The following is a 22271-nucleotide window of genomic DNA, read 5'->3' as shown; positions in this document are numbered from 1 at the left end:
TTATCTATAATTAGTAAAACATTGACCATTCTGTGGCGATGCAAATGTATGCCTGAGACAGCAAAATTAGTATAATGTTCAATAAGAATAGTGTTTTCTACTTAATCATTTCATAAACTGTTAAGAGAGCATGAAACAAAGGATGCTCTGTTCTTTCAATAAAATACTCATTGAACTCAAAACACATTCTCAACAAATAAAAACGTTGCCGATATGAACCAGCGTTGATGTAGGAGATCGTAATGAAGTACTTTTTCGTCCATTTGATACAATTCTTTTTATTTCACATATTACAGTAACACAACTATATATTCTTACCATTTACTCAACTTGACTTTTTATTAGCTAGTATTCCTACCTACATAAAAGTTAATTTATTATTCAGTTTTTTCTCATCATATGAATGTACAATTGTTTTGTTTTTTTATAAAAGATGACATTTGTTGTTTAAGGACAGACTCCATACCTTTGAGAAAATGGTAAACCAACAACATAAGTAGGGAAGAATAAAAATTGAGTTATTTTACATTTGGTCAACTTTATTTTCACTTGGTTTAATCTTTTAGAGTACATCCGACAACTTTGACAGTCAGTTTCTTCACTTCCATTTCAAGCAATCACCAACAAAATTGCAGCAACATGTACATTTATGATCCTAAAAACAATCGAGCAGACAAACTCAAAACCCCTAAAAAAGGTCCAACGATCCGACTAGTTGGGACACAATCCAGAGTCTCCAGAAAATGATTGGAATATTAATCACTTTTCAAGAAGTGTATCAAAAGGCTTTATATCAACATCATGAAACATCTTTAAAGATTCAACACCTTAATTAAGATCCAAATGAAGCACTGGAGATGCCGCATGGTCCCGACACCTAGTTAAACATGAACAATCTAAACATCTTTTAAAGTTCTCAAATCACGCTCAAGTGCATTAAAAAGAAAAATATCTAGTAAACAAAGCTTGGAAAATAAATCAATAAAAAAAGGAAAGCATGTCAACAGCATCATCCGCACACATCAGTGGTTCAGTCCCCGGAAGCGATTCCCACTGCCAAGTTTGTTCAAAAGAACGCCTGAAAATCCCGTCTCTGTGCACCAGCTGAACGACCCGAGCCCTTCCGTACTGAACAATGAATTATTTCCATGCACATACATTTATCTCTGAGGCCACATAGGAATGAACTTGCAGCTAAGAAAGAGGCTTTCCATTTGATGGCACCAATAAGTTCAGCAGGATGAAAGTAACATGTGAAGCCAGACAGCTGATTGTTGGCAAGCCCTCTCCAAAATCTATGAAATGTGGCACAAGTAAAGAAGGTCGAGGTCTGAGCTGAATGAAGCGCTTGGCTTTAAAGAGGGGCGGAATGCATGTTGAGAGCATTAAGTCAGAAACAGATAAGAGGAAATCAACGGCAGGTGGGGCGAGTCTGCTTTGACCTTCATTTTAAATCCCACAGTGATCTTTCTTCTGAGTGGATGATGGACAACAACATAGAAGATTAAAGAAGAAAAATTAGAGTGCATGCAGGTTTTCTTTCTTAACCCAATGGACTCTTTACAATTACATTATTTTTCTCAATTATTATCTATTTGAAAAATGTGACAAAGATGATTATCTATCTAGAAGTAACCTCCTCTTGTTGTTGTTAGGTATTACAGTGCGACTGAACACAAGAGGGACATGGCAGCAACGTTACGTGGCTCAGCTCGACTGACAGGTCTACATGGGTTTGAGTGTGTGTGTGTGTGTGTGTGTGTGTGTGTGTGTGTGTGTGTGTGTGTATATAATGCATTGTGTGTGTGTTTATGTCCTTTATTTTTCATGACGGCTATCCTGTTGTCTTGCTGTAGTTAGTCATGGACATCAGCGCTTCCCTCTCACTCTCACTTTTTCTCACTCTCTCTTGCTCGCTCTCTCTCTCGGGTCAGTCATTTTCTCCTCCTCCTTTCCTCTCCATGGTTACTGAAGCATCACGTTCCAGTCTGCTCCGGCGTTCATGCCGGGCTTGCGGAGCGTCAACACCGACATGGAGGCGTCGAAGTCAAACTCTACCTGGCTCTCCTGACCATCTGCAAAACAGAAAGAGTGTTAGAATAAAAACTTTTGGGAAGAATAATCTCACAGCGGAAACATTTTAAATCCTTAGGGTGCAACATGAGAAACCAACGAGCTTGAAGAAACAGTGTTAATTTGGTTAAAGGTCACATGTCATGGCCATTTCCACTGATCATAATTCCATTGTTGTGGTCTACTAGAATAGATTTATACTGTGCAATTTTCCAAACTCACATTGGTTTCACATACAGCATCTCTGTAAAGTATGTGTATTCACTCTCTCCACTAAACGGCTCGTTGCAGCTCTTGCCCCCCCCCCTCCCTGTGAGCCCAGTGTGCTCCGATTGGTCGGGACCAGTCGGGACGTTGTGAATCGCGCTAAACTCCGTGGAGGCGTGATTTCCTTGTTTAGCGATACACAGCGAAACACAGCCAAACTCACCCTGAGCACACACAAAGTCACAGCCGAAGTAAAAACAATAAGTGTGGCTTGATATTGAGTAAGAAAAAGGTTGATACACGCTGTGAGAATGGGTCTGCAGAGAGAACTTCGCCGCGATCCCAACTGTCTGTTATCAGCCTGCAGCCAGGGAGGAGAGATCAGCAGAGCTGCATGCACTGAGTGAGTGTGTGAGGAAGTCCGTGGATTGGTCAATTTGGACCAATCAGCGGGGGCTTAACGTAACGGCTCCACGGATTGGTCCATTTAGTTCCGGGGACGACATGACATCATGATGTCCCCGGAAGAATCAAATGGACAGTGACGTATCTCCAACGAGGCGTTTTGGGGAGGTATTTTCTGTTTTAGAGTTTTACTCCCTACATGGTGTACTTTGAGGGTTTTGACTCTGCACACCGTTTACATGCATACAAAAAACCTTCATAACACACCAGGGGACGGGCAATAACCGGAAAAGCATGACATGTCACCTTTAATGAAAACTGATTTAATATGGTAATGACATCCTTTTTCCCTATAACTAAGACGATATAGAAACCACTTTAACTCGATCAAAATCCTTTATTATTTTTAATGACAACACAAGGGCTTGGGAAAAAGAAACAAGGTGATAGTTTGGTGACACCAGATTTACCAAAATGTTCAGTATAACATTTTAGCCTACCTGAATTTGCCACAAAAAACTGAATAATATTCCTGAAAAATTAATAATAAAAACATAACAGAAACTCAGCCCCCTTTATTAACACATTCTTAAATAAGCACTTATCTCCACTCACCATCAGTCTTCAGGAGCACCTTGCTGGGCTTACTGGCTCCCAGTATGACGATGCGTTCGATCCAGGAGCCAGTGGAGAACTGGGCCTCTGGAGCCAGGTTACTGTGGAACAAGCAAAGACACATTCAATTCCCTTATGTCAACTATAGAGAAACACCTACGATAAAAATCATATTGGTTTTTAGATTATTTTAGCTTAAACCTTTTTTCTACTGAACTGAAACAGAGAACACTCATGACTCACACAGAAGAGAGGACGTTGTTGGCGAAGGACAGCCTCCTGTGGATGAACTCCTTTTCATAGTTGAAGGTGTGGCCGTCGTCTATGTAGAGCTCACCCTCTGCAGTTCTCTGTCAGACAGAAGGTCAACATGTCAGAAAGGACTATATGCAACCAAAAAAGCAGTGGATGACAGTTTTGACGATTGAGTTACCTGCAGGTTGAGGGCTACATATAAGGTGTAGGGATCCTGCATCATGCAGGAAGAGGACCGGCGCACTCGAATCTTCCTGGGAATAATGGAGCCTCCACGCTGGAACACAGGGATCTGAAGACAGGAAGCTCCATATTAACACCAGAGGAAACAAAGCAAATAAACAGCTATATAAGGCCTTAAAGTGAAGAAATGGAGTATCTTACAGAACTCATGGTGACGGGGATGTAAAGGTTCTGGGCTCCGTTGTGCTTCTGGAAGGTGTGGACGTCAAACCAGACCTGAGAAACACAAGCACAAGAGTTACACCAACGTTTGTTCAACACAATAGACACCTGAAACGGCAGTCATCTCCTATAAAGAATGTTTAAATCTGAAGTTCAACCTAAAGACACCACAAAGAGACAGTGACGGCCCGTCTACACTACAGCGTCGAAAGCTCCAAGCAGCTCCAAGCTGCCCATTCACTTTCAATGGGGTGACGTCACGTAGCCGCGCTTTTTCGCCGAACTGAATTGTGGGTAGCCGAGCGAGGCGTCTCAGGCGTCCCAGGCGACCAGAAGTTGAACATTGTTCAACTTCTGGTCGCCTGGACGCCAGAGTAGCCAGCGCCAGCCAATCAAATCCCGTTTCCCAAAATCTGACAGCTGAAGCGCTAGCCAATCAAACCGCGTCTAAGCTGGGAGAGATATCCCGCCGTTCATTTCTATATTTCAAAAAAAGTCAGAGGAGAAACTAACTATCGCCGTAGCGAATCACCCGGTTTTGTATGACCAGACCCTCTTCACCTACCGGGATACAAACCGGAGGAACCAGGCATGGAGGGAGGTGGCAGAGACAGTGGGGGAAACTGGTAGGTTTTCGCCTGTTTGGGGAGTTTATATATATATTGCTCGCATAAAATCCCCGGGGGTTTTTGCTTTGTATGTCGGGGGCGGGAGATTCATGTGATTGGTTGTTGGCCGTGTTGCTTGAATAAAATCCCCAAGCTCCAGACACGCCCAGCTCCAAGCTATTTTTGGAGCTGTAGTGTGGACGCTCCGTCACTGTACGGCAGAGTCCCAGATCTGAGGAGCTCTGACTGTGCTTCTTCCTCTCACCTGGTCTTTCCCCGGCAGGTACGCCGTGACCCCCCTGGCTCCCTCTTCAGTAACTGGGTGCACCAACAGGTCTCTCCCTGTAACAATTTAATTCAAAATGTAATTAAAGTCTCACCTCGTGTAGGTCAGCTGTTTCAGGGCTCAACTGAACAGATCTACACCAAACAAGTTCTATCATTATGTCACAACAGTAACAACAGCATGGTTATTCTATAATCATATATATTGTATCATTTAGGAGGCAACACTGACCAGCAAACATGTTTGTTTTTTAAAACTAAAATCATAAATCGATCTCACTTTTAACAAGAAAATAATTTTTTTCTTTCTGTCTCACCGATTAAGAACTCGTCTTCCAGAGCGAAAGTAGCAGGATCCTCAGGATACTCCACCCACAGAGGTCTGAAACAAGGCAACATTATTTCATATGTTATCCACATCAAAGCAAATGACTGAAAACGGCAGTAATTAAATGAACATAAAAATTATTTTCTGTGAATTTAGTTTTTAATGTCCATTTCCCTGTATTGGGCAAATAATGCACATTGATGGGAGATGGTTTTGTAACTCATCACTACAGGGTAAGAGGACATAAACTATTTGCCCCGTCCTCACCTCATGATGGGCTCCCCGGTGCGGTGAGCGTGGTAGAACTGCAGGTACCAGTAGGGCAGCAGGGTGTAGCGCTGGCGCACGGCTTCACGGATCAGCGCCGTGTTTTCTGGACCGAACAGCCAGGGCTCGCGGCGGGGGGTGTCCAGGTGGGCGTGGGCCCGGAAGAAGGGCTGGTACGCTCCCGTCTGGTACCAACGCACCAGCAGCTCCGTGTTCGGGGACTTGAAGAAACCACCAACGTCAGCTAGGAGACAGACAGGTGGGGTCAGTGTTAGTGCTGGAGCTGGGCTATTCAGAGGAGGGTGTACATAAAAGAGGCAGACACAACGACCTCCTGAGATCTTCTACATCTAGAGCTTAACCCGAAGGGGAAGACATTTGTTTTTCTTAAACTAAACGCAAGTTTATTTAACCTCAGTGCAGTGATCAAATCATGAATATGAGATTCAAACACACAGTGAGCATCGCTGCTAAATATAAATACAACAAGGGAACCTGCGCTCACACCATGGCAACACCTCGTGCATTTATCAGTGCATGTTTCCTTGACAACTTAGTTAACAAACTAACATCTATTTCCGGGAATATCTCAAAATCCTGCCTCACTGTGGGGTTTGAAATAGACTCATTGTCATTGCAAACCTTCCATGTTACCAGAGGCAAAAGCAGTTCAGTGCATAGTATATTAACGTATGTATAGGAATACATATATATATATATATATATAAATAAAGATACTGACATGTTATAAAAGTACAGTATATCATACGTTGGATATCAAAACAGTGTGTTACTATAGTTTAGAGCAGTGTTTCTCAAACTTTTTCATACCAAGGACCACTTAACCAATTAAAAAACACTCGCGGACCACCTAACTCCACAAATATCCAAAAACACATTGTTTTTCTAGAACAGATTACAAATCGCCTGAAAATTGTACAAACAGGTGGCAACATGTGTGACGAAGGTGTTGCGCTGGGCTATATCATGCAGTTGAAAGTGAAACTTAAGCTTGCTCCATTGCGGAGATATTCCCGCGAGAGTGCGGAAAACTTAAATAGATTAATTTATTTCAAATGTGAAATGTTACCAATATACTCACGGGCCACTAGGGGGCGCTCACGGACCACCAGTGGTCCGCGGACCAAACTTTGAGAAGCACTGGTTTAGATGTATGGACAATAAAAGTGCAGGTCTGATGTATAGAGTAAAAAAACTAAAATATAAAACCATGTTAATATCAGTTTCTAAAATGTCTTAATATCATGAATTGCTACAATAAATCAAAAGGCAACATTATTAAACTCAACATGGTATAACAAGTACTGAAAAAGACTTAAAATAACAGCTTTGAACGGCAGAAACAAAAATGTTCAGCCATTCTCCGAATAGTTTGTTATTCAAGCTAGTTGGCCATTTTACCAAACCAACGGGACAGGGGGTAACAGCTGACTGTGAAGCTCGATCACTCACCACCACAGAAGGAGATGCCCACCAGGCCCAGGCTCAGGCACATGGGGATGGAGATCTTCAAGTGTTCCCACTCAGCAGCATTATCTCCGGTCCACACAGCACCTACACACACACACAACTCACACTCAGGACGCTGCGCCAAAAACAGCCTGACATCGAGGTTTCTAGAGAAGATAGACATTTATTTTTTCTGGATGAAACCTGAATTAAAAGTAAGGTAATATATGCAGCTTAGCAGAATGGATCCTGCTTACCGTAGCGCTGTGAGCCAGCGAAGAAGGCTCTGGTCAGAACAAACGGTCTCTCGACTCCTCCGGACCTCTGGATCAGACCCTCCGCGGTGGCCATTTGCTGCAGGTTGCACACAGGATAGTCAGAGGGGGTATTTGGACTATTTTAAGAGCATATTTTGTTCTCTTAAAAAGGGATATTGTGAACTATGACCTAGAAAATCCTTTTAAAAACCTTGTGTACAATATTTAAATTGCCCCTAGTGGGAAGAGGTAGCAGAATATCAAGGAAAAATGTAATGATGTATTTTTATATAGCTACAGGTATTTTTTATTGCTAAAACACAGATTTCTGTTGAGCACTATGAGCTCCTGGTTTCTGTGTGGTTCAGAAATTTTCTACCTGCTTTGACCCAACTGGATTTTCTCAAAATGATCTACAGTGGCCTACGCAACAATATTAACAATCATGCATGAGCAGCACCCAACCAAAGAAATATGAAATGATAGGAAATACACAAAAAAGGTTTCAGCCATAGACAGATTGTGAGCACTCACCACATAGAAGCCATAAATGTTGTGCACGTCGCGGTGCTCCCAGGCTCCGTGCATTGCGTCCTTGTGCATGGTCACCTCCGGTCCGTTAAACACTGACGGCTCGTTCATGTCGTTCCACGTGTCCAGGTTCTCCATGGAACCCTGGAGAGCGGAGAGAAAAGGTGGATATTATGGGAAAGGTGTCATTTTGAATCCACGAATAGTCGACAAATCTTGGAACAGAATCTAGAATTGCAGATATCCTTTCTCAAAGAATTCAGTGTGAATGGCCCGAAAACCAACAACTGTGGTCCGGGCTCACCTCGTACTGATTGTAGGCGAACATGCTGGCCCACCAGTCCCTCATGTCTGCTCGGGTGAAGTCTGGATAGCCGGCACTACCTATAGATGATCAGTTCACAAAAGGAATGTGAGTGAAATAAACATTGGAATTATCTCTCTGCACATTGGGGTAAACATTACTTTAAATGTTTCTCAGTAAAGATCCAGTTCATAAAGCTTAGTTATAAAAAAAATGTCTGCATTCATAGTTTCTTACCAGGCCAGCACCAGCCCTCGTAGTCCCCGCCATCTTTATTCTTGATATAGAAACTCCGAGAGCGGATTTCATTATGGATCTTGTAATTGCTGTCTACTTTGATATGAGGGTCCACAATGGCCACCATCTATAAAAATACACAATAACAGAAGACTGAGTGGAAAGTGTACATGCTAGCCCTGAAGGGAATTTACTCAAACGTAACAAATCAACACCACTTCTATAGTTATTGTAGCATGAATGAATTTACAAGAAGTGAAAAGTTGGGGCTCCACATTCCAGTAGCTGTGGGGATCTATCTGCTGGTATATTTTGGATTATTGGTCATAATTACCTTGCGTTTCTTGTCACTGAGACCCTGCAGCATCTCCTTTGGAGTTGCAAACTTGTGTGGATCCCAGGTGAAGTAGCGCTTGCCATCAGTGTGCTCAATGTCGAGCCAGATGTAGTCATATGGGATGTCGTGCTCATCGAAGCCCGCATCCACTGCAGCCACATCCTCCTGGTCGTTGTAGTTCCAGCGGCACTGGTGGTAACCCACAGCAGCGAGGGGGGGGAAGGCCTGGGTGCCTGATGGACAGCAGGGGGAGGAAGAAAAGTGAGGGCTGAGGAGGACAGTCGAACATGTTGGGCTGTGCAAAATATCAATAATATATTGATATTACGATAAGTCACAAGAGCGTAAGATGTTTATATTGTAATATGACATAGTCTTGTGTTTTTCAGGTTTTAAAGTCTGCATGACACATTTTTTCCTATTTGTATTATATCCTTACTCAGTAAGTCATTATGTAATTTATAATTATTATTTTAAACATCTCATTATGTAAATATGGTATAAAAAGCACCGATAGTAATTCCACAATATTGTTGCAATATGGAGGAATTTAGTCATAAATATTGTGACATTTCAAATAATGTATATGACCTCGCTTAAACTACTGGAAGCGTGGGAAATAGGGCAATAAGTGTTTGTCCGTCCATCTTCCTACCTGTGAGGGAGGCATACTGAGAGAAGACATCTTTGGGTGTGGGCCCGAGCATAATGAAGACATCGATGATGCCGCTTTCAGAGATCCAACGTACGTCGGTCTGTGGAGTCTCATTGGAGCCTTGAACATAATCCAGCATTTTTCCAAACACAGTCTGAAAAGAGAGACAATAAGTAAGTGAAGCTCTGGTGTTACAAACCCCAACTGCTCTTTTTTTGTTTTATTCTAACAAAAAAACTCCAAATAACGAAAGGGAAAAAAAAAAAAAAATGCACCTACTTTTCCAGCTGTGTTGGAGCTGATATCCACCCAGGTCTCCGCAGCATTGAGCCAGAAGACGCCGGTGGTCCGCTGGGCGTTGTGGGCCAACATGACGGGGACAGCGCCGTAGAGGGCCATGGGGTTGTACAGCTCGTACTGGAACACGTCCAGGTTATAGAGGCGGTATGGATCTCCATTTCTGAAACAGAGAAAGAAACACTCAGGCCTATAAATCCAATGCGACAAAGATGCAACCAGGCAACTCGTATTACACTTTATATGTGAAACGAGACTTGTTGTTGACGCTCACTCTGTGGTTTTGAGTCTGAGGGTGTCTGCATGTTCTGGGATGCCGTAGACGTGCTCCACACCCGGCAACGAGAAGTCCAAGCTAACAGCAGATGGACCTGTGAGGCGAAAGCAACCGATTATCAGTTAAGAGGAGAGTTAACCTTAAAAACATCATGACACTAAAGACCTGCACTGCACCAAAGACATTTCTGTATCTGTACTTCTAGGCATGATTGTGCGGTTAGCCTAGAAGAGCAGGACATTATTATTATTATTACATGTTACTTGTTAGATGCTTTTATCCAAAGCAACTGGACAATCTCCACAGGAGCAATTTGGGGTGAAGTGTCTCAGGGACACAACGACATGCTGACTGCAGTAGGGTTTGAACCTGTGACCATCTGATCCCAACACCAAGGCTCTATCCACTGCACCACACACACACATATATATATATATATATATATATATTGTAGTGAAAAACAAGGCAACAGTGAGAAGAATGTGACAAAAACCAACAACAACCTGAAACTGCTTGGGGTTCAGGGAGATATTAAGAGTATTTCACTTTAACTTGCAAACTGAAATACAAGTATAGCATACCATTAGGTTTGCTGTCTGTGTGCGATTTAAAAGTTTCCTCCCACATCCCGTCTTCATCTTTCTCTTCCTCTTTTGCTGCCTGGCAGGCAGACAGGGAGAACAGTAGGATGATTCACAAGGGAAGAGACAGCGTCGAGCATGTTATAATGAACTTTTTATGTTCATTCTTATTTTAGCGTGTAGTACCTCGGGCTGGGCTGCTGGATCGGCCTCTTCTTTCTTTTCAGCCTCCGGGTCTGCCTGACTGCTACATAATGGAGTGAGGGGTGATGACGGGAATATTGGAAAAAGAGAGATGTGTCACTTTGGCAGAGTCTATCTTGACACGATAATATGGGAGTATAATCAAACTATAACAAAAAAGGAAAACATACAAACAGGGAGGTTGGTAAATGCCCCAAGAATCTACAATGAGTACTAACAAAAACTCTAAAAGGTTAAGACTTCATCAGCTTTAATGAAGAAGGGGACTGAGCAGCTCCCTACCTTGTGGCTACTTTAAGCTCTGCATTATGGGATAGGACCTCTAGAGGCTGCTACATGCAACACCTGGTACCCAGAGGGTCCCCCAGGTACCATGGTGGGATCAAAGCCTTAGCATTGCATCAAGTGATAGAAAAGTCGGCCACACGCAGCTGTGGGGGGGGGAGAGGTCTGCAGCCCAAGCAGGAGGCAGAGGAGCCAAAAAGTAACTTATTGATGAATATGGATTTATTCATTATTTCAAATGATTTGATAAAATAAATATCTGATGAATCTATTTATTCAAATTAAGGATTTAGTTTGACGATGTTTGAATTTGATGCGTTAATTGCATAGGTTAATTGTTAATGTTTCACTCTAACATTATTCATTCATCTTAAACTGCAGCCACACTGCGTACGTGGATGCAGGACGGTCTTAACACACCACAAAAACACAACATAATGAGGGGGGCCTACAGAAGCATTTCTCCACAATAATAAGAGGATTGGTCCAGAGCTCTAAAGAAGCACAGTTCCCAAAAAATAAAACTGAAAATGTCCCAATTTTAGGAGCTTTGGACACTTTAAATAAAATGCAAACTGATGTAAAACCACAAAGACAGTGTTGCGGTTAGGTTTGGGAACTGGGCTGCAGTACTATCAAATAAATCACTTGTTTTCTGTTTGGTGTGTTTGTAAAGAGAAATGATCTTTTGTGTCTTTTAAACTCGTCAACACCTGCTGCAACTATTTTATTATGTTATCTATGGAAGCTCTCACCATGAGCTGAGAAAGCGGGGAAACTAGTTTAAGTCAACAGAACTGCTCAGGACACACAGTCAGTCATGCAGTTGCTTTGTTAGAATTAAAAAAGGGACGCTACATAGACATTTAGGTTAATCTGACAGACAGGAAATCACAGCAGACCCTAAATCATTCAGGTGAATGTGTTTTTCTTTCTCAAGATGAAATCAGGATGATTTTTCTTTGTTTCATGAAATGAGACTAAACACCTACACCCTGAGTGGCAATTACTTATTAGTTTAAACGATCCTTTAATGATAACAGGGGCGGGATCGACCCTTTAATTACGGATCAAATTAAACACCAACATGCACACACACACACATCCCTCTCTCATTCACATTTATTGGAGGGTAAACACTTAACTTGGTGCGATGGGAGTCCCTATAATCTTTGTCACTATTGGCAGCATTAGCACAAGGAACAGGATACACACTTACAAATCTTAACGGTCTTTACCTAGAGAATACTCTCTTGATATTATTCCACACGCTAGCCACTGTGCTAGTTACTTTATAGGAGAAACTAGGATGATAGGGAGAAGACAGAACAACCAGTCAGAGACAATACTCAAAAAACAAACCATTTCATGGAAACAAAAATCTAAATCATCCACTGAGTGAGGACGTGGATTAAAAAAGGGTTGGCATTTTGGGCATGTGTGTGCATGCGTGGTTTCTCACGTGTCCTTGCGCATCCTCAGGTGCTCAAAGGCCAACAGGCCACGAGAGTTCAGCGACATCACCACGTCTCGCCCCTCCATGATGTCCAATCGGAAAGGCCGGGCGCTGAGGATGACTCTCTGAGACTCCGCCCCCAGGGACAGCACCACTCCGTTCTCATCCTGAGACAAGAGTGACAGGCTGAGGCAGGGAGAGAAAGAGGGCGAGAGAGAGGAGGTAAAGTTAAATAAAAGGTTTGGTTTGAAAACAAAAAGTCAAGGGAATTGTATTTAGATAGTAACACCCTCTGTTGTTTGACAGCTTACTTCAGGTAAAACCAAACTCCTCTCACCTACTGAAAAAAACATTTTAATGTACAGATAGTTTAGTAGGTATTTTTTTAAATCCTAGTTAAGCAAAACTAAACTTCAGGGTTGAATGTCTAAAATGAGATTCTGAGGGATGAAGCCAGAAGGCAATTATCTGGAAGGCTGGCTTCTCTCCAAGTATGCTCTTTTATTTCACTGGTAGATTCTCAATCAGGTTATTCACCGTGGGAACATGCCTCAACCTAAAGTAGAACACAAGATGTTTTTGATTCCACTAAATATTATCTATGCTCTTTATTGACTTACTCTTTTTCAATATTGTAAATCTTTCTACCCCAAAAGAATGTGAGAGGATTTCAGATCCAAATGGAGACTAAGAAAAATCAGTGAATAAGGAATACATTCATAAAAATGACACTGGGAGTTTGATTCTGTCATATCAAGACCTCCACCCCCCCCACCACACACAGTTGGTAACACCCCTAAGACTCACGGCTCAGTCGGCGGCTCCCTGATGAGCACGTCTGGGACCTCATAGCGAGGCTTCAGCGGCTTCAGCTCGTTAATCTTCACCCTCGTCATGTTTCCCTGGAGACGATAGAGCTCGAGAAGCAGGCGCACCTGATGGCAGACGCAAATAGAGAGATAGTGTGAGAGAGAGAAAAAGGAATGGGGGTCAGAGGGAAAGGAGGGAGATGGAGGAGAAGCAAAGGAGAGTACAGAGGAATTTCATTATAATCTAATAAAGTACAGGTCGTCCTACGGGTTCAGCCAAGGGACAGTTTTTCTTTGGCATTACACTAAGCCATGCAAGGCATTTGACTTTGATAGATGGGAAACTGCTGACTTGCATTCATTATATCATTCAGATGACCTAATCAGGGAATTGGCATTAATATAAGGCTATATTATCACTTGTTAACAGTTTAATAATTCAATTTACATTTGTGATTTTAAGTACATCTTACAGACTTGATGTAATTGCCTTCCTCCTTCTGACAGCCATACTTTCCTCCATAGTGAGCTGCTTCTGTAAGTGTGTGATTTACCTTGTTGTTGTCATTGATGAGCTGCAGCGTGAGTCTGGTGTTGGTCAGCTCCATGGTCTCCAGCAGCGCTCGATAGGGAGACTCACCAGGCTTCAATGCCCGCTGACGCCTGTTTTTAAAATGTAATAAGAAGTGTGACCACCGTTGATAAATCAGTAACTGTGTGCTTTTTCTAGATACAACAACTTAAGGCAAGTCAAATGTTTGAGGGGCATCTCATGTATGTATACATTTCCATTCTCAGTTATTCCCTAACTTCACAGTTCAGTCATTGTTGGCCTCATGTTTATGTCAATGATGGCATTTTTCCTTGTTCTTGTCAACGAAATCGCTCACAATTGTTATGTTAGCTTTCCATTGAATAGATATCATGGACCATCTTGAACCAATGTTCTATCCCTGGAGGCTCTGTTCATACCTTTTCCTTGTTATATCTTTTTGACATGGTTTTAGCTGAATTTTTGCCAGATATTTATATGTTCTTTGTAGATCCCCCTCAGTTCATCACAGTATAGGTGCTTGGAAGAAAATATCCTATAATTGATTGTATAGTATAGTGGCATTTACATTATTCAAGAGGAGCTACTTAAAAAGACAAATGTCTTTCTTTCTAGTTTTACCTGCCACATCCCATATTTACCATATACTTGGCATGTGCAAATGTCATTCCCTAGTAGAACATTAATAGATTGTATTTATAAAAAAGGGACAATGTATCATACACATTAAAATGATTATTTATTTGACATTTAGCCATGTTGAGCTTCCTTCACACTGCTTGGTGAATGAATTATTTGTCTATCTTGCACTCACTTGCAGAAGGAGCTCTGGTCACAGGTCTTGAAGTTGCCCTTGTCCACAGCCCAGGTCCCACTGAGGAACACGGCCAGCCAAAGCACCAAGACAGGCGCCATCCTACGAAGAAAATCAAGAAGATAATGTAGATTTATGGTCACCTCACTAAATCATTAACTCTCATTTTGTTGAACAATACACAGATAATTACCCACGAGGACCCCTGCCAAATTACAGCACAAGCGCATGAGTTATGGTTATACAAACTACCCACACACATCCGGACTTTGATCTCTCTAAACTGGTCAAATGTGTCCTCCAGTGAAAACGTCAAAGGCAGCTAACCAATTTCCCGTTTCCTCAACCTGCTTCAGTGTGCATATACAGTAACATTTAACATCTAAAAACCCGTTTTCCCTGAGCCTGCATGTTAAGACTTACTTCCAGACCTCACTGCTCCTGTCAAACCGGGTGACGTGTTGTGCTTGAAATGATGAGACAATAATATTAGCTAGCGTATCCGCTAATGTGGGCTACAGTTAGCTTGCATTCAATTGGATTTTAGGAACAAAATACATTATCAAAACAGGCCCACATTTCTAAAACGACAACGGTGATATGTCAGTGTTTAAGAGACGGTGTATTACCTGGTTGTTTGAAATCAGTGTTGCTATTAATTACCTCTTATGATCAGGATTATCGTGCTAACCGTGCTAACAGTGGCACTGTCAGTTAATTCAATTGAAGGGGTTAGAGACTGTTCCAGAGTGATTTAAACTAGTGGCCATTAAACCCTCAACATATAAATGTGCTTACATATCCACCAAGTGTGTAACCCCAGTGTTAATCTCATGGCCTCCCGCTATATTATTACATATCACACAAATTATAAATGTAGGATGAAACAGCGGACCTGCTTTGTCTTACCTTTCAGTGAAGGTGGCCATCTTGGATATGCTTCCGCTAAGCTCCGCCCATATCAGCCCGTTACAAAAATCGTAGAAAAATAAATAACTGACTAGTTGGTTGATGTCTTTCTTTAAACTCGTAACAAAATGCATTTTTTAACATTTACGTTATGTATTGTGATAATAATCAATCTTGTCGTTATCTTTTGATCTTGTTCATGATAAAGTAGGATGTAACGTGAACTTGGTTTGCATATTCATCCTCTCAGGCACGGACACGTCACCCCAAGCTGCAGTCAGTGAAGTGAACACATTTTGATATTTGTTCAGAAATCTCCAACGGATCCCTCTGCAAATAACAAATATAATCGAGGTCGTACTATATTATGTATAGCTTTCTCGATTACTGATTTATCTCAAAATATGGGTGTCTTGCCTTGAAATAATTTGATTAGTTATCTTATCATTATCAACTCATTTTGAGATAGCCTATGCCTACTAATTATTTTGGTTCTCGTTTTTGAGATAACCTACTTATTAATTATTGTGAGAAAGATATTCATTATTTTGAGATACTAAGTCATATTTTTGAGAAAATCAATCAATACTAAGTAATTTCTTTGAGAAGAGTTCATTGTTTTAAAAAGGTTTCTTAGCATTTTTAAGATGCAAAGTCATAACTTTGAGAAAAGCCCTTTTTTGTGTTTTTAATTCTGTAGAATAATATTTAACATATTATAGTTTATTTGTTCTGCCCCTTGTAAAAACAATTACATTATACATGCATTATAATGTACAGGCGTTTGTCCAAACCGGTTCTGTTGTTTACAGAAAAATGAGTGGAGAGATGTTTACTGGTGTATAAAATACCTACTATTGAAGCAAATACAAAATCTGCTACAGTTTTTTACTTTTGAAAATGCTTTTTGTTTTATTTTTTACTTGTGAAAAACAGTTGGCTTTACCTCTGAAATAATTCAAATAAATACTTCTAAAGAAAATAAAAACTTAAATTCCAAGAAGGAAAACCACCTTCCTGCGTTTATGCTCACTTTTAAGCCATCACAATCAAAACGTTGGAAACCACTGGCTCAGAGGATTTACAGTATGCAAAAAAACATGGAAATGCGACACTGTGGTGTTCACTTTAATCACCAAGAGACTGCTGTGATAAAACATTTGACCATTAAGAAGGAAATTCAATTCAAGACACTTTCAAAACTACGACCAAATTATTTATTTTGTTAAGTGGTTGAAACAACAGCTTAGGGCATATAACAATAGATGCAAGGCATGTTTGTAGCCACAATTTCAACTGAAAATGATACAAAACTAACATTTAAGTTATTTACCAGAGTACAGTTGTAATTTCAAACAAAATTAGACATTAAGGCTGTGTTTTGTGTGAAGAATGTTTGTGCTAACATAACATGTGTGTGCCATTTCTCATGTACCCTTGTATTCGTCACAGAAACAACTAGTAAGAAACCTATGAAGTCTAAAAAAATATGGTACAAAAAGGCACACACTCACACATACAAACAAATGCACACATCTATACTTTAAACTTGAGTACAGTGAAAGCAACTTTGCAGTCCTCTTTTGAACCAATGTAACACAGCATCCTGTCTATTCTACACAGTTTGCTCCCCACTACTCTTTAAAGCTGGAAGCGCCAGCACAGATGTCCCAATCTGTCAATGTTTTTATGCAGGACGCTATGAATCGGTGCCACGTATCTCGCCACGTCGCCGTCCCGTGAGAAATCCCTGCAGAACAACCCCTTCTCTGAGTTGAAGATAAACTTTTGGGGCATGGGCCCATTTCCTCTCACATACTCCCACACAGCCACTAGCAGCAGCCTCACCTCGAATGGAGTGAGGTGAGGGAAGGTTTCGTGGACGTTTGCCAGCACAGGGGGCAGGAGCTGGCCCTCACCCATGCAGGACACCAGGAGGCAGGAGGCCTGGAGGTGCCACGGGGAGTCTGTTGACAACACCTCACGGGAGGCCTCCCAGTGGGCCAGCAGAGTGGCGAGGAGGCCTCTGAGCACAGCTGAGCAGTAGCAGAGAGCCGGGCGTCCCGCAGCCACCACCTGCAGCAGGGGGAAGAGCACCGGGTGGGCTTCAAAGCAACGCCGGATGTGGATGTCTCGCTCCACTGTGGTGCGAGCGTGCTCCTCAGGGGGCCAGGACAGCTCACCGTTAGCCACATCTGGACAGACATTTTCCACCATCGTAACTGCAACTACCTTGGCTGCCTCGGCGTTGATGGGCAGAGGCTCGTCGGGGTCAGAGGGAAGTCGGGAACCGTTGAGACCAGAGGAGCTGCAGCACTGGACGACGACAGCTAGCAGAGTCTGGACGTTCTGCAGAGAGAAGACCATTTTTCAAATTACACATTTTCAGTGCAGCTGCAGAGCATTAAAAACAAAACAGCTAAGTAAATCAACTGAAATGACTTCGAAGGTGTAGTTGAGTCACATGCAGGATGTTTTTTTATACATTTCTGTTTCTTTGCTTGTGCAATATTCAGAATTGCGTGAGCCATCATATAGATCTTCTTCCACCCAATGAGATTTAAAAATGTTATTTCCTATCAAATATTTAAGTTATAATGTAGTTTCATGTTCAAATTGAATGAAAAAAACTGCTGAAATGAGCATTCATGACTGACTTCATCAAGAAGCGCTTTTTTTAAATTGGCATTAGCATTGGCCGCTCTTGAAGCTGCACTAAATCATCATCATCTCAAATTGTGAAACTCACCTGCATGACCCCTGATGGGTCAGTAAGCTGTGCTTCAGTGCGGACCTTCAGCCCCTTGCCAATCACCCCGGCATGAAACACAGACCACACGCTACCAGAAAAGTTGACGGTGGTGCCGAAGCGACAGTTGATATCCAGCAGAGAGGCTCCGATGTCAGGAGACACAGACTTGGAAGGCAGAGGGGCCCCAGACATGTCTGCGATCTGCCCTCCAAACAGGCCCGCGTTGCCTTTATGGAGCGCCCCCTCAACGAGCTGCTGGAGCACCGCTTTGAGAGTGAGCGAAGAATACGCTGCAAACCGGGACAACAGCAGGACTGAGCAGTTCACCTCCTCGCACGCCTGTCCCCTGTCTCTCTCCAGCTTCCCTCCTTCTCCTCTTCTCCGCAGTGCCACAAAGAAATGAGTGACAGCAGCACGAGAGAGCAGGAGCAGGTGTGCTGGGGAGGAGGTGCGAGGCAGAGGGCTGCAGGAGAGGAGGCGCACTGTAGCGTGAGATACATCTGGGTCACCATGGAGAAGGAGCGGGCCAAAATCATGGAGGTATCCTGAGACCGCTGAGCCCACCTGGATGGCCATGGAGGACTGAACCCCTGAAGCTCCTCTCCTCTCCTCATCCTGACTCTGGATGGCAGCGGCCATGTTAAGCAACAGCTGCGTCAGCTGCGGGGTCCCCAGAGTGTGTGTGTGGATCTGGGCCACACAGCGAGTTACAGCGGCGGGAATGAGTCCTGCCATGCAGGAGGAGAGCGTGCTGTGGAGCTGCCAGGCCAGGGCCAGCTCCTCCGGGTTGTGGGCCTGTGTGAGGAGCTGGCAGAGGGCCTCAGTGGCCACGCTGGGACCCCCATATACCGACAGCAGACACAGCAACTGGTGCAGCCACAGGTGACGCTTCCTTTCCAGGCGCAGTGTCTCGGCACAGAGCTCCCCTACGTGAGACTGCAGCTCCTCCAGGAAGGGGATGACCCTCCGGGGTTGAGTGGAGGCAGAGCGATGGTGGTTGACTTCAGCTCCCTCTGAGCAGTTGAAGACCAGTTTGTGGAGATGCAAAAGCAGCATCTGGAGGAGTCGATCGCAACCTTCTCTGACGCCTTCGTGAGGGGAGGGCGTGGGGCCTGAGATGATGACGGAGGCTGGCGTTGCGGTGTCTGCCAGAAAGCGGAGGACACGGGACCCTCCCGATGGGCTCTGGCTAATAAGATGGACAGCCAGCCCCAGCATGTTATCCAGCTCCTCTCTGGGGATGCCCTGCAGCACGGCCTGCAGCTGCAGCAGGACCGGAGGGCGCAGCAGCTCCACCAGCTCTGCTGACACCGCACCAAAGAGGTTGGGGGACATTGCAGCCAGCTGAAGCAGAAAGGGAACTGCAGCACGACGAAGCTGAGGGGAACTCTCCCAGGACGTTGAGGATGAAGTGGGAGATAGAGGGCTGGATGGACACAGACTTTCCTGAAACATCCTGAGCAGCTCCTTCCTGATGCTGTCTGAGTGGTGCACTGCGAGGTGTCCAAGGATTCCCACCACTGAGCCAATCTTTGGCACTCTGCTGCCTTTATCCACTCCCATCGCCATCAGCCCTGTGTCCTTAGCACCGTGAGAGCAGAAGTCCTTGAGCCCACATGCCAAGACTCGGCTGATGATAGTACCTGGGAAAGCAGAGCCGATGTGAGCAACCACCCAGTCGAAATGTGGCGAGTGCTGAACCGAGGTGTCCAACAGAGCATCCACACACGCGTCAGGGCACCAGGCCAGCATGGCAGCCAAACACTGGGAGTAGGCTTCCATGAGGGAGCGGGTGGCAGCACAGGACATCCAGAGCTGGAGCAGCTCGTTGAGGCTGGAGGAGTGGGGGGCCACTCTGCGGCCGGCATGCTTGCTGCTCAGCTGGCCCAACAAGTCCACAGCCCAGGCAGACACCAGAGGGGCCCAGGCCCGGGGGTTGAGACGGATGAACTCTGACAGCACACCATGAACCTCCTGCAGACAAACAGAAGATATTAATACCTTTTACTGGGACATTTTTGCCAGAAGAAAAATGTGGCTAGTGAGATTGCAGGGGTTCTGTAACTCATGCCATTTTAAAAGAGTACACTTAAATGGAAGCAATGCAAAACATTTTCAAATAGTTTTTAATTCAGGGCATACAATGCTATGCCAGTTGTTTCCTTAATAAGTCTAAAACACAAAGTTAATCAGGTCTTTTAGAAGGCTTTTTTACTGGATTGTGAATTTAGGGCATTCTGCTGTTTGTTATTTTTTCTTAGCAGAATGTTGCTTTATAAGAAGAAACCATTTTCTTAAACAATTCTATACTTACATTTTAAACCTATAATACTCCTTTACAAATCAATAATTTGGTGTCAAATTATGATTTATTTAGTAATTAGACGTTTATTAAGCAGATCTCTAATAAATGAACTACCGATTGACTTATCAAATAGTCTCCACAAAATCCAAGAAGGACTTAATGAAAGTGGCATGAGAAAAATGTCTTAAAATCTTTATGAACCATAGTATTTCTGATTCTGATGTCTGATTTTCAAAATATGGTAATAACTAAATTCTATGAGTGTCCTTGTGTCATCGCACCTGTATGATGTCCTCCAGGTTGGAGCTGACCCCGGAGCTGTTATCGCTTTCTGTCTCCAGGTTGTGCAGGAAGGCGGAGACATACTCATCGTAGACGCCCCTCAGATGCTCCAACACCGCCCCGCGACAGGCCGGGACGGAGCGCAGCAGGCGCACGGCACAGCGGGCGTGTTCCCGGACACTGAGCTTCCGACCCTGGACGCTGTCAAAGCCACTGATGAAGGACTTGATCTCCTGGGAGAGTTCCTGGGCGCTGCAGGAGAGGAGAGGACACGATGAAATGATGGGAAATATGTGAAATTTACTATCCACAAGTAAAAAGTTAAAGAAAAGGAGTGACAAAAAGACTGTGTATGAATGTGTTTGAGAAGGGAAAGTCCTTTCAGATGAGCTATAAAGATCTGTTTGTACATACTAACAAGAAAAATGACCAGCAATCCTACCTGTCAAATATCATAATTTAAATTGATGCTACACAACCAAATATTGGTTGATTTTTTGCAGAGAACCGATCAATAAACTTACCGCTTGAGCTGAAACAATCAGTTGATCAACAGAACAACAATTTAAAATTCAGTTTTTAGCCTCTCAAATATGGAGATTTCTTGCTATTTATTTGCTTTGTAACTTATTAAGCTTATTATCGTTGGGCTTTAAACTGACAGTTAAACAGTTTATTACTGTATAACAACATTTTGGCTCTAACAACTTGCCATGTGTTCAAGTCTTCTTTGAACCTTTAATAGAGTACATGAATAATCCATTACATGAAAGGTACTCAATGTAAACCTGACATATGTTGCTACCCCATTAACTTTTAACAAGTGCTGCCATTATAGAACAGTATAGCAGCATGTTATAGTCTTACCCTCTGACCTTCATATAGTTAAGTGAAATACAGAATGAACAAAAGTAACTTTAGACAGTAGTTGTTGTGTGAGACACTCACCTCAGGGCAGTCTGCGGGGTGTGAGTGTGTGAGCTCTGCATCGCTTTCAGCGGACTCCCGTCCAACACCACAGACATAGTTTGGTCTTTTAACATCAAAGCGTCACACCAAATCCTCCACTCGGCTGCGGGGCTTCGAGTGGGAAAGATTGTGACAGATGTATGTTGTTTTCTCTGTACAATTTCAGGACAATAATACTGGAAAGGGCGCTCCGAAGCCGGAAGTTGGGACTTCTTCGTTGCTACAAAATGTAAACTGACATTAACAGTTGACGTCACTGGCGACATCTAGTGGTAGTATTTTTTATTTATTGAGCAAGTGACAGTATTTATTTCATAGGTGTGTAGACTCTAGCGCGTTTTCAATATAGTCAGCTGCTTGAAATTGATAACAAATCAGTAAAAGATAATGGAGACCTTTTGATCCTTCTGCAGAGTTTCATGATAAGCGTGCAAATATGGGATTAGTTTTTTAAATGTATTATTATGATAATTAGTAGTTCCCAACCTGGGGGGCGCTCCCCCCTTGGATCGCAGGGGGGGCGCCACGTCTCAGATGAT

General features: G+C 43.2%; 2 protein-coding genes across 5 annotated transcripts; both read right to left on the bottom strand.

Annotated features, from left to right (window-relative positions):
• Positions 1-518: 518 nt before the first annotated feature.
• Positions 519-15504, bottom strand: ganabb (glucosidase II alpha subunit b). 4 transcript variants are annotated; one of them, XM_034092550.2, is made up of 26 exons: positions 15425-15475; positions 14939-14981; positions 14516-14617; positions 13703-13811; positions 13147-13274; positions 12346-12525; positions 12122-12187; positions 10581-10641; positions 10395-10473; positions 9811-9907; positions 9519-9699; positions 9240-9393; positions 8582-8817; positions 8248-8374; positions 8011-8090; positions 7710-7850; positions 7176-7272; positions 6922-7023; positions 5449-5692; positions 5171-5235; positions 4834-4910; positions 3940-4014; positions 3734-3847; positions 3544-3650; positions 3301-3401; positions 519-2075 (listed from the first exon to the last, which is right to left on the bottom strand). In XM_034092550.2, the coding sequence occupies exons 3-26, from the start codon at positions 14614-14616 to the stop codon at positions 1966-1968; spliced, it is 2832 nt and encodes a 943-aa protein (XP_033948441.1). In that variant the 5' UTR covers position 14617; positions 14939-14981; positions 15425-15475; the 3' UTR covers positions 519-1965. The 4 variants fall into 4 exon arrangements, with proteins under 4 accessions (XP_033948441.1, XP_033948439.1, XP_033948442.1 ...); XM_034092548.2 differs by lacking the exon at positions 14939-14981 and having other exon boundaries at positions 15425-15504; XM_034092551.2 differs by lacking the exon at positions 14939-14981 and having other exon boundaries at positions 15411-15430.
• A 909-nt stretch (positions 15505-16413) lies between these two features.
• ints5 (integrator complex subunit 5) lies at positions 16414-21971 on the bottom strand. Its single transcript, XM_034093446.1, has 4 exons — positions 21712-21971; positions 20763-21015; positions 18174-20150; positions 16414-17773 (listed from the first exon to the last, which is right to left on the bottom strand). The coding sequence occupies exons 1-4, from the start codon at positions 21804-21806 to the stop codon at positions 17066-17068; spliced, it is 3033 nt and encodes a 1010-aa protein (XP_033949337.1). The 5' UTR covers positions 21807-21971; the 3' UTR covers positions 16414-17065.
• Positions 21972-22271: the final 300 nt, after the last annotated feature.

This window comes from Pseudochaenichthys georgianus, chromosome 10, assembly GCF_902827115.2.
Source record: "Pseudochaenichthys georgianus chromosome 10, fPseGeo1.2, whole genome shotgun sequence".
Classification (NCBI taxonomy): domain Eukaryota; kingdom Metazoa; phylum Chordata; class Actinopteri; order Perciformes; family Channichthyidae; genus Pseudochaenichthys; species Pseudochaenichthys georgianus.
Note: the sequence above shows the minus strand (reverse complement) of the source record. Positions and strands in the feature narration are given on the sequence as shown.

Bases quoted from the DNA above. Each gene is read 5' to 3' on its own strand.
- ganabb (XM_034092548.2), bottom strand. From the start codon at position 15,444: ATGGCCACCTTCACTGAAAG. The intron at 3,402-3,543 runs GTGAGTCATGAG...CTTGTTCCACAG, and splicing joins AACAACGTCCTCTCTTCTGT to TAACCTGGCTCCAGAGGCCC. The intron at 2,076-3,300 runs GTGAGTGGAGAT...TCTGTTTTGCAG, and splicing joins GGTGCTCCTGAAGACTGATG to ATGGTCAGGAGAGCCAGGTA.
- ints5 (XM_034093446.1), bottom strand. From the start codon at position 21,806: ATGTTAAAAGACCAAACTATGTCTGTGGTGTTGGACGGGAGTCCGCTG. The intron at 21,016-21,711 runs GTGAGTGTCTCA...CCTCTCCTGCAG, and splicing joins ACCCCGCAGACTGCCCTGAG to CGCCCAGGAACTCTCCCAGG. The intron at 17,774-18,173 runs GTGAGTTTCACA...TTCTCTCTGCAG, and splicing joins ACCCATCAGGGGTCATGCAG to AACGTCCAGACTCTGCTAGC.